Source organism: Fukomys damarensis, unplaced genomic scaffold (genome assembly GCF_012274545.1).
Source record: "Fukomys damarensis isolate Sample0158 unplaced genomic scaffold, DMR_v1.0_HiC HiC_scaffold_17, whole genome shotgun sequence".
NCBI classification, from domain to species: domain Eukaryota; kingdom Metazoa; phylum Chordata; class Mammalia; order Rodentia; family Bathyergidae; genus Fukomys; species Fukomys damarensis.
This window is the reverse complement of record NW_022900929.1, coordinates 81,679,286-81,694,588: the sequence shown is the minus strand read 5'-3', so window position 1 is coordinate 81,694,588 and position 15,303 is coordinate 81,679,286. Positions and strand designations below refer to the sequence as shown.

At 47.1% G+C, this 15,303-nt stretch overlaps 1 protein-coding gene across 1 annotated transcript in view; it reads left to right on the top strand.

The window, feature by feature from the left end:
• The window catches only part of Dnaaf4 (dynein axonemal assembly factor 4), a 31,865-nt gene that overhangs the window by 9,088 nt on the left and 7,474 nt on the right, over window positions 1-15,303 (top strand). The window contains exons 2-5 of the mRNA XM_019205245.2: window positions 391-538; window positions 2,537-2,670; window positions 8,827-9,055; window positions 15,134-15,279. Coding sequence (XP_019060790.1) covers window positions 391-538; window positions 2,537-2,670; window positions 8,827-9,055; window positions 15,134-15,279 — 657 coding nt within the window. The remainder of the gene's footprint in view (window positions 1-390; window positions 539-2,536; window positions 2,671-8,826; window positions 9,056-15,133; window positions 15,280-15,303) is intronic.

Here is a 15,303-nt window from a genome sequence, read left to right as displayed (position 1 = left end):
TCTATACCGAGTGCCACAAACATACATGTGTACATACATGAAAAGAATTTCACACAGAGGGGCTCTCTCATCTGCAGATAAATGTTATCCAGGATTTCCTCATATGTGTTGCTAAATTTTGTTTGTTTATTTGTTTTTTGAGGCTGGCCTTGAACTCATGGCAGTCCTCCTGCCTCAGCCTCCTTAGTGCTGGGATTACAGGCATTCCCCAGCAACATATTTCTTTTAACAGCAGTGTCTTTAATTTGTGTACCTAATTTAACTCTGTTTTCTTTTTTTTTTTTTTTTTTTGGCACAGGGGATCGAATTTGGGACCTTGCGCTTGCGAGGCAGGCGGTGGAGCCACTGAGTTAAATCCCCAGCCCAACTCTGTTTTCTTTCTCCGAACAGGTCAACTTTCCCCCATTTCTATTTGAGGCATTTCTCTATGCTCCCATAGATGATGGGAACAGTAAAGCAAAGATTGGAAATGACGCTATTGTCTTCACTTTGTACAAAAAAGAACCAGCCATGTGGGAGACCCTTTCTGTGTCTGGTGGTAGGTGTTTTTTTTATTAAAATATGTGTTTGAAAAACAAATATGTGTTTGAAGGTCTCGCAGGGAAGAGTGAACCCAAACAAAGGGGTGAGATTTGAGAGTTCATTAGACCCTCTTACTATGGGAAGGTAAGGTGGGCATGCGGGCCAGCAGCTCATTAGAGGGTGAGCGTTAGTATCAAGGTTTGCTAGCACGTGATCCAGACTTCCAGTCTCTTGTCCTGGGATGACAGTTAACACCAGCAGCGTGTGAAAACAGGAGCTTGTCGTCTCAGCTACTCAGGAGGCGGAGACAGGAGGATCACCTGAGCCCAGGGGTTGGAGGCAGCCTGGGTAATAAAACAGAAAAGTCAGTGCTGCCTGCAAGATGGGCTTTGGGGAGGAGACGTGTGGTGGCTGAGGGTGGTGCTGGGCTGTTTGAGTGTCTGCTCGGGCAGCCAAGAGGAGTTAAGAGAAGCTGCCTTTGGCTCCATCCTTCAAGTTACGAAGCAGAAGTTCTCAGCAGTCTGTCCCCCACCCCTCCCACTGTTCTAGGAAAAGGAGGCACAGTGCCTGCTTTAAATGAGACAGTCCTTCCGCTGCCACCTGTGTAAGCCTAAGAGCAGCACAGTGAGAACTTGGTGAATAAAATGCCACCACTGCTCTGCCAGAGGCTCTGATGTGCAGCCAAGGCTCAGAGCCTGTGCCCAGACACGGTTCACCTCTCCCCTAACTAACCTGTTCACTACCACAGCCTGTCCTTCTCCCCCAGATTTTCTCCATTCTCCTCCTTGAAGCTAGATCTTCCCTTCCTTCCCTAAAGTAATGATTCACAGGCTGCAGTTTGGAAACATCGAGCTACAATGAATCTAAAATTAATTGTGTGGGGGTAGGGGTGAGGATTGCTAAAAGTTCAAGACCAGCCTGGACTATATAGCAAGACCCGGTCTCAAAAAAGAATTGTGATGTAGACACGTGCTTACAATCCAAGCACTCTGAGAGGCTGAGGCAGGAGGATCACAAGTTTGAGCCTAAGTTGGGCAGCTTAGTGACTTAGTGAGACCCTGTCTCAAAAACAAAAAGGGCCAGGATTTTCCTGAGTGGTGCCACCACCTGCCTCGCAAACTCAAGGTCCTGAGTTCGATCCCTGGTACCCAAAAAACAAACAAAAGCAAAAACAAAAGAGGGTGTGTAGCTCAGTGCGAAGCCCCTGGGTTCAATTCCCATTGCTGAAAAAACAAAGCAAAACGAAACTCTGTATCGTATGTCCCCAGTTTCCTTCAGTCGGCTCTTCCCATGTGCACAAGTTACCATGTTATTAAACCCAGGGCTGCTTCACCGAACTACATCCCCAGCCCTTTTTAAATTGTTTTCCTTTTAAAACTTGAAACAGGGTCTCATTAAATTGGTAAATTTCCAAGGCTGGGCTCAAACTTGCAGTCGTCCTACCTCAGCTTCCCAAAGTGTGCCACCATGCCCAGCACCGTTTCATGTCTTTGGAGGTGATTTGATCCATCAGTTCAGGTAATCCTCCCCAGTCTTCTCTTAGGAGATCTTATAAGGATAACTTATTATAAGGGACAAGGGGGAAAAATGAGAACCAAGACCTGCCATGTAAGGGTGCAGGGTCCCAATAGCGGATGTAACTGCATTGTATGTCTAGAATGTACCAATAAACTCAATTAAAGAAGGTGACTTATTATAAACAAGTTTACAGGCAAAGAGTCTTAGCTTCTCAACAGAGATGACGGTGTTCTCATCCCCTTGCCGATCCGTCCTGCCCTTCTCCTTATCCCCTCTTCCCTGTCACTCCTTCCTTCACTGTCACCCTCCCTCTCCCCGGCTTCCTCTTCATTGTTGTGTAAATTGCTTTGACTGTTAGCTTCTCGGCCAGTTCCATGTTTTCACCTTTGATGAAGTTGTGTGAAGAGATCTCATCTTGGCCTGTGTGGTGAGTCGTTATCTCCCAAGTCAGACCAGTTAATCATGATCCTGTATTACTGTATCCCTTGTATTTTAGTTGACAAAGAGATGATGCAGAAAATAAGAGAAAAGGCTATTTTACAAGCACAGGAGAGAGCAAAAGAGGCTACCGAAGCAAAAGCTACAGCAAGACAGGAAGATCAAAAATATACTTTAAATGTCGCAATGAAGGTGAGTGCAGATTGTGGGAAAGTCTTCTAAGGCGATGATGGTGAAGGACATAAAGATCGTTCTAACCAGTGTAGTACTCGGCATATGGTTGTAGGACTTACTACTTTGTTATAGACTGGTGACTGCTGTCTTAGTTACTTTTCTCCTTGCTGAGACAAAATACCCAACACTCAAAGTTAAAAGAGGAAAAGTTTATTTAACTGACAGTCTGTAGAGGTTTCAGTCCATAATTAGCTGGGTCCAAGGCAGTGGGGCCTGGAAGAGGGGCATCATACAGCAGAAATAGTTCATGGTGGTCAGAAGGCAGCAAAGCAAGCAAGGGGCCACCATCGCTTTTTCTGTCTCTTATCCAGGCCACTTAGGGCAGCGGGCAGCACTCACACCCTTAATCCTAGTGCCATTGATCCAGTATTGCACCATGAATCAATCCCAGTGTCACACACTCTAGATCCAGCCAGCTAAGAAAAAGCCCCACTTGTGACTTAATGAGGCTTTGGATTGACATCTAGACCCAAGCCATAGCAACTGCTTAACCGAAAATCTGTATGAGAATCAAGGGCGTAAAAGCTGGATAGTAAGCTAAGCATGAAGGCACGTAGCCTCCTAGCTACTCTGGAGGCTGAGGCAGGAGGATCACTTGAGCCCAGGACCTCCAGCCCAGCCTGGTCAGCCTAGTGGGATCTGATTTCATAAAGTTATTACTATGGTGTGTTTTACCACCACCACCACCACTACTACTATTACCACTGCTGCTGCTGCTGCTCCTCCTCCTTCTCCTCCTCTTGTTCCTCTTCTCCCCTCCTCTTCCTCCTCCTCTTCTTTCTTCTTCGTACCAGGGATTGAACTCAGGACCTTGTGCTTGTGAGACAGGCAGCAGAACCACTGAGCCCCATCCCAGGCCCTCTTCTTTTTAATCTTAAAATAATGGACATAATTGTTTAAAGCAGAACATGTAGAGGAAACACGAATGCCAGTATCTTTTTAACCAGTTAGGGTTTCAGGTGAGAGATTTAATCAGCACTATGTTTTGAGATATAATTCGTATGCCACACAGTTCACCCGTTTAGAATATATAGCTCAGTGACTTTTAGTACATTCCGTGTTGTGCATGGTCAATTTTAGATAATGTTCACTATGTAAAACATAATACCCTTAATAGCGATTCCCTACTTTCTTGGCTCCTAGTCCTAGGCAAGTTCTAATCTATCACTTAACTTATTTTGTGTCTTTTTTACAAATAATGTTTTTATAATCAACAGTCCACAGTTCTAAAGATTCTCAGCTTCTTCTCAGCAGAGCTTGTGCTGTACATGTGGTCTTGTACTCGGGAATCAGACACAGCCAGCTGCCAGTCTCCTGCTGAGTATATGTGATGACGTCCATCTTTTCTTGATTTTATTGTCATAACTATCAGCCTTTTGATTTTCAGTATTTTCCAAAAAATTTTTTTTAAAAATAATGTAAAATTTATAGTAACAGATGAATATTTCCTGAACTAAAGAAATAGTTCAATAGTGGTCCACCTACGTGTGGTGTATTGGTAAATATAACAGAACGGAAAAGAGGACTGGGAGGCAACGGTGCCCTGCCATACCATGAAATGATTCATCTGCTGAGAAGTGGAACCGTAACTTCGATGTCTGCTAAGGAGGCCGGGGTATTCATGTATGAAACATGAGGGGCAGAGCCCACAAAGGCTCCCTGTCCTCACTTATGTGGACAGTTGGGACTTCATGCCGGTTACAGCCACTGCCAGGTAAGGAGTACTGCTCAGATGTTCAGTGAATTCATTTGAGCACCTTACTCTAGTGCCCTGTGCTCATCGGAGAAGCCCCCTTTGGTGGGCAGTCGCGTTCCGTTTGAGTGGGCCAGAAATAGTCCGGGTTCTTGTGTGAAGAACTTCCAAGCGTGCACCCTGTCGTGTGGGATAAGCAGCAGGGACAGGGCGAAGGCGGAGAAGGTGAAGGAGAAAGGGCCTCGAGTGCAAAGGGGAAGATGGGTCCCAGGCAATCAGGCTTCTGCTATGTTTGCAGGGGCAGATGCCACTGCTCCAGGGCACTGGCCCCAGTCTCCCCGCTGTGGGCAATCCGCCTGACCGCCTCAGTTTAAGCCTGGATAACCAGAAGCTTTAGACTGGGTAACGGTGAGAGTGTGGTGTTCCCAGTTGAAGAAGACGAGAGTGACTCGGCTCCTTCATATCTAACTGTATTGGTTGGGACTTTTTTTTTAAAGCATTGGGGCTTGAACCCAAGATCTTTGCACTGGGATACACCCACCATCTGCTTTCAGTGTTTGAGGCAGAATCTCCATACGTTCCCCAGGTGGGCTTGAACTCCTCCTGGAGCTCGGAGACCGTAGGTGTAAACTGTTTAAGGTCCAATCTCAGATACTTTCAGGAAAGAAGTCGTAATCCACTGGAAGGGGGTGGGAGATACAGCAATAAGTCAGCCTGCTGTCAGTTTAAAACTTGAATAACGACTACTAAAAACTGTCATTCTAAAGTAGTAACCTTTCAAAAATAATTATTAGGGCAAGCAGTGAGACTTATGTCAGTTTGCTCTGCTGTCTGTTCTGTGTGCTTGGCTGGAGCGGAATATTGCAGACTTCGTAGCTTAACTGACAGAAATCCGGGGTCACACAGTGCTAGAAGTGCAGGTTGAGTCCTGGAGGGCTCACTGTCTGGTGAGAGCTTTTTCCCTATTTTGTGGACATTCTCGCTGTGTTCTCAGATCTCAAACAATAGAGAGAGAGGGCAAGAACGCTGGCCCTCTGCTTCTTCTGCTGAGGGAGCAGTGAGCATCCCAGTGAGCTCGACTTAATCCTCCTCGGAAGCCCTATTTCCATACCCAGCCACACGGAGGGTTTGAAATTTGGAGGACACAAACATTTAGTCCATAACACTGCAAAGTATTTCTCAGACTTTGGTGGCGTGAGGCACAGACTTCTTTCTTGGGATTCTGTGTGGATCAGGTCCTTCTGGGTCGCTTGGGCTGGGGGCCCGGAGCCTTTCTGCACGTGGTGTCTCACCGTCTTGGGGCTCTGCCACAGCTTGTTCATAGCCCCTGCTGGGTCCCGTCCGTAGCTGTCCATTAGCCAGGGCAAGTCACAGGGCCAGGCACAGACTGAGGAACTGGACAGACTCCATCTTCCTACGAAGACTGCGCTGTAAAAGAAACACATATAGGACAGGGGACTCTGGCCATTTTGCAGTTTTCTGTATTCAATTTTTGTGAATTCAGAAGACTGAGTTTAAGCCAGGCATGGTGGCGCATGCCTGTAATCTCAGCACTTGGGAGGCTGAGGCAGGAGGATTTGCTGTGAGTTCAAGACCAGCTTGGGCTGCATAGTGAGTTCCAGGTCAGTCTCACCTACATAGTGAGACCCTGTCTCGAAAACCCCCAAATAAATAAATAAATAAATTAAAAGATGACTGAGTTCAAGGCCAGCCTGAGCTACATAGCCAGACCCTGCCTCAGAAAACAGATGAACAAGAGGGGTGGGGAGGGGACGGCGAGAGGGACAGGGAGATAGAGAGGGAGATCCCTTGAGTACACCTTGGCTATAATTCCAGAGCTACACTGTTACTTTTGGTTTGAAGAACAGCTTTGCTTTTGGTAATTTATACTTAGTCTAAAAGCTTGATTTAAAATTCACTCTACCTGTGGGTATTGTGAGGGTAAAGTTACCTGACTTTTACTGTCAAGAATGCCCCCAAGGGCTGGGGATTTGGCTCAGTGGTTCCAGTGCCTGCCTCGCAAGCTCAAGAGCCCAAGTTTGATCCTGGTACCAAAAACAAAAACAAAAAAACGGATCCTCTTTGCTGGGCTTGGTGGCGCACAGCACTGGGGAGGCTGAGACAGGAGGATCACTGGGAGTTCAAAACCAGCCTGGACTACATAGTGAGTTCCAGGTCAGTCTCAATTAGGTAGTGAGACCCTGTCTCAAACAAAAACAACAACAAAAAGAATGCCCGCAAGTCTGTGGCCACACCACCCGGAACGCACCCGGCCTCCTCTGATCTGGAAGCTAAGCGGGGTCAGGCTGGCACTTGGATGGGGAGACTGCCCCCAAAGCCTCATGTCATAGGCGGGACTGCGGACGGAGGCTGGATCCCGGGTTCCCACGGCTGGCTTGCCTGTAGGCCGTGTGCCCAGCTGGACGCGGGCCCCAGGGGGTGTGGCCCAGAAAGGTTCCCTCCCTCCCTCTGCTTCCTGCCTCCTCCGTGCCCACCCTTCCAGCATCCCCCCTGCCACGGAGCCAGCACCTGAGGACTGTGACTGTGAGCCGAAATAAACCTGTCCTCGTCGAAGTTGTGGGTGTCAGCCGCTGTGGCCAGCAATGAGGAAAGTGACAGGACAGCATCCTGTTAAACTGACTCAGGAAGTGGTCCTCCTCTTTTAGCCGGTAACTTCCTGCTCTCCTTCCTGGTTATCACTGTCTGTCTCTCTTTCTTTCTGGTGGTACTGGGGATTGAACCTAGGAGTGCTCTACCTCTGAGCTACATCCCCAGCCCTTTATTTTTTATTTGGAGACAAGGTCTAAGTTGCCCAGGCTGGACTTGAACTTGGATCCTCCTCAGCCTCCAGAGTAGGCTGGATTACAAGTGCACACCCCACACCCAGCCACCATCTCTCCCTGGTCAGGTGTGAGTGCCTGTTCACGGCATGTGTAGCACCTTCCCAACCTGCCTTGTTGGCAGCTCACAGCAGCTTCACGTAATGATTTAGAACACATAATGATTATCGTCTTTCATGCCTTGTGCGACCTTTGTCAGGGTGCATTAGTCTGACTTTCTTTAACAAAATTCCTGAGGCTGGGTAACGGTATAGAGGAAGAGGTTCGTTTGGCCAATACGTGGGCGGCTGAGCCCCAGACCAGTCAGCCCTTCTGTTCTGCTCTGCTGAGGTGCTGTGGTGAGCAGCTCGGTGGGAGACACCTGTGCGGAGAGGTCTCATCTCAGACAGGAAGCCAGGGATTCGGGCCACACCCTTGAGAAGCCTGGCTCACTGGTCCCAGAAGAACCATCTCAGTCCCGTCCAAGGCATAGCCCTCATGACTCCCCGCTGGAGCTCGGTGCTGGTTACTTAGGCACTGGGGACTGAGCCCAGGGTCTTCAAACTGAGCTCCATCCCCAGCCTTTTTTTTTAAGACAGTGTCTCACTAAGTTGCTAAACTGCTCAGGCTGGGTTTGAACTTGTGATCCTCCTGTCTCAGCCTCCGTGGTGCTAGGATTATGGGTCTGGGCCAATGCCTGGCTTAGGCCATACCTCTTAGGTCTTGCCGTCTCCAGTTCAGGGCCAGAAGGCAAGTGGGAAAATTTGGGGACTAAAGAAGTCCTCCATGAAACTGACTTTAAAGTCAGTGCCTCCCTGTTCAGTAGGAAAATAGTCTTCCGGAAGCCGAATGCGTACTGAGTTGTGGGGAGGGTGTGTTAGGTCACAAGGTCATTGCAGAGCAAGCCTGTGCAGATGTCATACTTCTGCCCTTTGTGTCCTAAATGCCCCCACGGAGCCTCGCTTCAGTGCTCTGGTGTAGAACCACTCCCGATGCACTATTAAATGCAACCAATTTAGCCTGGGGCGGTAGTCCATGCCTATTACATGCCCTGCTACTCAGAAGGCTGAGGCAGGAGGATCCTGCCAATCTGAGGCCAGCCCAGGCGACTTAGTGAGATCCTGTGTCAGAATACAAAGTGCCTGGGAATGTAGCTCGGGAGTAGAACACTGCCCAGCATGAGTGTGGTCCTGGGATCAATGTCCAGTACCAGAAAATGTCAAGTAATTTGAATCTGCACTAGTCTAACTTAAGTAAAATTTAAAATTCTGTTTGTCAGTCACAGCAGAAGCCTTTGTAACTTGACTACACGTGGCTAGTGGCTATAGCCTTGGGTAGCACAGCACTCGGTGCTCACTGGAGAAAACTGTTCTAGAGGACAGAGGTGAGAAAGTCGGAGGTGGTGCCCGCCATGCCTTCCGGCTGGGTGCTCGTCTGTCCCTTTCCTCTTCGGCTCTGCCTTCCGGTCCTCTGACCTTAGCTTCCTGTGGTCGTGCCGAGCCCTGAGCACGCGCAGGTGACACCAGAAACGGATTCTGTTTGTCTGCCTGTTCCCACTGTTTTTATACGTTTTCAATAATTCAGTCATTGCAATATTTACAGATTGAAGAAGAAGAGAGGAAAACAATAGAAGCTGTGAAGGATGCAGAGCGGAGGAAAGCAACTGCAGACCTGGAGGCTTGGAAGGAGCGCCAGAGAAAAACCGGAGGCCGAGAGGGAGCCCGGGGAGGAGAGAGAGCGAGTCACCCAGGAGACCCAGGCGGAGAAACGGGGAGGTCAAAGCGCCAGAGGCCTGCCGGACGTGTGGCGTCCAGGCACCGCGCTGCAGCAGGTAGGGCGGTGGCCCGGGGCCGTCTGCAGAGGCGAGTCCTCTGTGGCACTGTTCCTGGCCTGGTGAGTCCATGTGAATATGCACAGTGTGGGTCTCCTGAGGAGAAAAGCCCAGTGCAGAGACCAAGGTGAAATTCGTCCGACTTCCCTGAGGGAGCAGTGAGCTTCTCCGTCACAGGGGACAAGGACCAGTGTCACGTGTGTGTGTGTGTGTGTGTGTGTGTGTGTGTGTGTGTGTGTGTGTGTGTTCATGACTGAATGTGCTTAACTCCGGTCCAAACAGATTTGGAACGGACTAGCAGCGTTAGGAGTATTTGTTTTTTTAGAGATTAGAATCTAGGAATTTTATGAGAAGTCCTTTTCTGATACAACTTGGGGAAACAAGGGCAAACATGGTCTTCAGCAAATAAGGATTGCTTCTGTCCTTGACCCTGATGTTAAGAAAGAGCTAACAGAAAAAAATATTTAAGAGATAGGGGCTTGGGATTTACCTCGGTGTTGCCGCCACCTGCCTCAAAAGCGCAAGGTCCAGAGTTTGATCTCCGTACCACTCCCCCTGTGGTAGTGATACCAGCATTTGCGAGGCTGAGGCAGGAAATTGAAAGTTCAGGGCCAGTTTAGGCTACTAAATGAGCCCCTCCCTGTCTCAAGAAAAAAGCCAAAATGTGCCAGATATGGCGGCGCACTCCTGTAATCCCAGCACTCAGGAGGGTCCTGTGAGTTTGAAGCCAGCCTAGGTTACATAGTGAGCTCAAGGACAGTCTGAACTAGAGAGAGAGACCCTGTCTCAAAAACAAACAAACAAACAAACAAACGAAAGAAGTAGACTCCTGGAATTGGAAGAGAGCGGACAGGAAAATTAGAAAGTACAGAGAAGCTGGAACAATGGACCACAACACTGAGAAAAGAATTAGGCAGTCTAGAAACTCACCTGGCTCCCAGATGGGAGAAGCTGTGTCCACAGACACCAGGTAAGCTTTCAGGGTTGGAAGCGCCAGGGAGAAATGGCAGACTGGGCAAGCGGCGCTGTTATGAAGTACAAAAACTGTGCGATTTTGCTCAGAAAGTGACCACTTCCACACTGCAGGATACAATTGGAGAAGGGATCCAGTGTAGGGCCTGCCATATGGGACAGAGATTAATCGGGTGTCATTTTAGGAAGCGATTGATTATTTAAAACAGCCCCAAAAGCCAGGCGTGGTGGCACACGCCTGTAATCCCAGCACAAGGAGGCTGAGGCAGGAGGATCACTGTGTGTTTGAGACCAGCCTGGGCTAGTAGTGAGTTCCAGGTCAGTCTCAAAAAACCAAAACGATAAACAAACAAACAAAAAACCAAAAAAACCTGAGCCACAGAACAACCAGAAAACAACTTTACTTCAGAGTTCCTCGTGTTACCTTTGTCTTAGTTACTCTCTTGTCACTGGGACACAATACCCAACACCTCCAATTTAAAGGAGGAGAGGTTTCTTTGGGCTCACAGTTTATAGAGGTTTCAGTCCACAGTTGACTGGCTCCAAGGCAGGGTGGCGTGGCAGAGGGGCGTGGCTGAGGAGAAGTGGTTTATGACATGGCTGCAGGGAAGCTGAGACAGAGATTAAGGGAGGAGATGGGAAGATAGACCTTCCCCAGCCTGGCCCCAGTGACCACCTCCTCCTACCAGACTTCGCCTCCCAACATCACAGTTAGCTAGAAACTCAGCAGCGGTTGAACCCACTGCCGACTATCTTGCCCCCATGGTCTAATCTCCTCCACAGATCCTTACCTGTGAGTATCTGAGCTATGGAGCAGGGTCATCTAGATATGAACCATAGCATATAAACCTTAACATCCTCCCACAATGACTGAGTAAGAGACCTCCACAAGGGGCTGGGGATTTAGCTCAGTGGTTCTGCCGCCTGCGTCGCAAGTGCAAGGACCCAAGTTCAATCCCCTGTACCAAAAAAAAAAAAAGGACAACCACAAGAGTTAGTCATGAGAAGGTATGGGCTAGACATAGACTCTCTGAGAAGTTTAAACTGAGGCTGGGAGCAGGGCCTGGCCCTTAGTGGTAAGAAGCCAGGGCCAAGGTGATGCTGGCGTTAAGTGCAGTGGTCTGCTGGAACCCTCTCCCTGCTGCCTACGTCCAGAACAGATGAGAGGTTTGAGTGCTTTCCCCATGTGCTAATGTGAGTGAGGACACACCTCAGCACAGATGGTCGCCACAGCCTAGGGTGCATGGACAGAGGCTTTGGAAGGGGGGCACCTCACAAACGTACAGGACATGACTCTAGGCAGACAAGACCATGACTTTGGGATTTCAAAATTGTGGATCCTGAAAAGAAACCACTTGTTCAGAAATACAGAAGAATTTATTTTTCACCACTCTTCCCCACCCGCCCCATCATGGTTTTTGTGGGGCGTTTTTAAAAAAATCATCTTTTTATGTTTTTTTTCTTTGTTCCCTTTCATTCTTTTCTTCTTCTTTTCCTCTTTTTGTTTTTCTCTTTTCTTCTTTTTCTTGTTTCTTTTCTATTACTTTTACCTAATCTGTTAATCTCTTTTTATTCCTTAAGAGGATCCTTTATCTCATTTTTCTTTTCTCTTTCTTATCTTCCATGAGTTAATTTTTCAGATTTTTCTTTTGTGCTCCTATTGCCTACCCCCACTTTACTAGTATAACCATTAAGCTTTATTAATCTCTAGATACTTAACTCTATCCTATGACTTGAATTCTTTTCTATTGGTAGAGGAGATACAGTTGTTACATTTAGTAGATATTTACATTATGTCACTATTTGGTTTGTCTTAATGTTCATACTATAATTATAGATCTCGTTTTATGGGTAAGGGTGGTATAGTACTGGTTCTCAGGGTATGTCAGTATCCTGTTTGTCTTTAATGATGTTATTATTGCTGACTTAGTTGCTATTGCCAGGATGGCATAGTTGTTGCTATTGATAGGTTTTCTCTATATGCCATTATCCAAATTACCTTTGTGTCATTTACACAACTAGGTTCCATTCCCAGATCATTGGGTGCTGGGCTAATTAATTGGCAGGTTCCCCTAACAGAGGTGTTAGACCTTGGGACAGAGGCAAAGACCTACACAGATATTCCTCATTTATCAAGCTATCTGTCTGTATCTAGCCATGTCCAGAATGTATTACTGGATAGCAGACATTAACTAAAGAGATCTCCATGCCAGTAACAAAGTCTTTCCACTATGAGCACTTGCAAACCTCAGTACACACACCCACACACAAAATCACAAATAAAGAAACTGAGAAGAGAAATCATTAAAATTCCTCTAGAAACTCCCACAACAAAGAACACTTTAGTTGGTGGCACATACCTGTAATCCCAGCACTTGGGAGGCTGAGGCAGGGGGATCCCCAAGAGTTCAAGGCCAGCCACCCTGGGCTACCTAGTGAGTTAAAGCCCAGCCTGGACTATATAGTGAGACTTTGACTCAAAAAAACAAAAAACAGGGCTGGGGATTTCACTCAGTGGCACTGCACCTTCCTCACGAGTGCAAGGTCCTGAGTTTGACCCTGGTACCAAAAAACAAAACAAATAGACAACTCCAGCAGGAATAGCTATCTTATTCTTAGAGAAAATGAACTTGAAGCCATAACTGGAAGGTCACTACATATTGGTTAAGGGAACAGTTGAATAGGAAGAGATAACAAATATAAACATATATGCACCAAACACTGGTGCACCCAACTTCATACAGCAAACACTACTGGACGTAAAAGGTTTACTCAGAATGTTTACTGTCTCTTTAAAATTTTAATTGTTTTCGGTCCCTGTTTGCAGTACATAATGATTACCTTCATCATAGGGAGTTTTGTACATGTAGTAACGCATCCTAATTGTTTTTGTTCTTCTCCCCTCCCTCCATCTCTTGGCCCCCTTCCCATTTACAGAAGATCTTCCTGTTTCCTATTGTCTGTCTCTTATTTTGCTGTTTAAATTATTTATGCTTTGGGTCAGGTGTCGTGGTGATATAGTATACCAAGTAATCCAAAAAATGATACAAGGCAAGTAATCCAAATAAGCAAAAATAATCCAAACAAGAGAAGTATCGTAACTCCTAACCTGCTAGACACCTGAAACACGAGTTTGTGTTCTCTAAAATGGAAGCATGAATTCTAGGAATAACAGAAGTTAAAAGTAGGAAGAATATATTGAGAGAAAGATAGCTTCTGTCTAAGAGAGACAGAGGGGGACTGGAAAGTGAGTTGCCCCCCCACCTCGCTTTTGAAAGGGTTTTATTAAGCAAAGCCAGGAGGTGAGGGGGGTACAGGTGGGACAAAACTAAGTCAATGAGTAAGATTACAAGTAAAGGCCCTTAGGCAATACTGACCCAGTGAGAAAGCTGTGGTCACCTAACAAGATTATAACAGGTACAGTGATATTGATTCAGTGGTGATTAAGCAAGCCTCTGAGGAGGAGCCAGGACTTCCTGGAAGGGACGCAAGGGAAGTTTTGGTCCCTGCCAAGGTGACTGATGCCTGTTTAGAATATCCATCACTGCTGTCATCCCTAGGGGAGTATGTGGGTGTAGTAGGATTCCTTTTTGAATCCTGACCTTTTAGTAAATGTGTCTCAACTGTTTTCTGGGCTGCAGGCCCAGACCTGCCTGACTGCCTGACTGCCCTATAATATGTGTGTGTGTGTGTGTGTGTGTGTGTGTGTGTGTGTGTGTATATACCTTTTTTTGGGGGACTTATAATTTCTTTTAACTAACTTGGCTGTCTGTACCACTAGGAACATAGATAAGAGGAGTATTGCACTGACAGGAAAATGTTACTGGACTATTGACTGCGAGTAAATTTAGATAAAATTAGAATAGAGGGCCAGAGATTTAGCTCTTTCTCCTTATAGGCATTTGTTTTATATATTAAGTATCGCATTACTACCAATGGATACAAATGCTTAGCTCTTTTACAAAAAAATTAAATTTTCTTTAAAGTTTTTATGGGAAATACCAAGTATTTGAAATAGCCCACTTCACCTAAGTGGTCTTGTGTACTTTCCTTAGTCTTCAAAGAACAGCCACTTGCTCTCAAAGTAAATCAGTATTTTGAACATTCTCCTCTTGGTTTTTGTTTATTACTTGAGTTCCTGTAAACATTTCCACCGGAGATTTCATCCCTGACAAGATTAAGCCTCAAGTAAAACAATGGAAATATATATAGAACTATTACTTCTTATATGATTTAATTATATCAAGATGCATGAATTTAACTTACTTTTATGTATGTAGGCAAACTGTCCATTTTACTCTTTGTAAAATAGGCTTGTCTTAGCTGGACATGGTGGCCTAGGCCTGTCATCTCAGCACTTGGGAGGCTGAGGCAGGAGGATCTCTGCAAGTTCAAGACCAGCCTAGGCTACATAGTGAGTTCAAGGCCAGCCTTAACTGCATGGCAAGATCCTGTCTCAGAAAAAAATCCTCTTTGTGAGGGGCAACTGGCAGACATGTCAAAGCCGGGGCGTCTGCGTCCAAGGCGACACACAGTCTGTCGGTTAGCGCAGGCACAGGACAGACTTTGTTATAATAATAAGTCAGCACGGGGACCACGCAGGTACACAGGGCTAGGCAAGGTCGCGTAGCTGTCTCGTCTCAGTGTGTCTCCGAAGGGCTGACAGAAGAGGGCACACAGCTCTTGAGCTCTGCGCTCTCGCGCTGCCCTGTGTTGTAAAATTAGTTTGGTTCCTGCCCTCTGGTGACGTCTGCTGCACACACGTTCTTTTCTTTGGGGGCCTCGCCAGACCAGACTCCCTTTCATCCCTGGCCCAGACGCTCTTCTGCGTATTCTCTCATCGGCCCAAGTGAAATACTGACCTCAGGCCAAGGTGAGGAGGGGAAGTGGGCCGAGGCCTTCACTAAAGTAACCCAAACGTTTGTCAGACTCCGGGAAACAGAGACAGCTGCTGTACCTCCAGTGAGGGGCTTTATACTCCTCGTCACAGAAGAGATACTTGGTTTTTTTAGGGTTTTAGAATTGGCATGGATGTCTAATTATTTGAAGTCCATTTGCTGACCAGAGGACAGTAAATAAAGTGCTTTCGATGTTGTGCTTCCGAAGGAAGAAGCCCTGCAGACATATTTGCTGAGAAGCCGGAGGGGGCTCACATCCCCACACCACGCCGGGCCGGCCGCGTGGAGGTCAGCTTCACACCACGCGTGTTCCCCACAGCCGTGCGGGAGTCTCAGGCTGCCCAGGAGGAGGAGGTGAGGGTCGGTGGGCATGCTGGC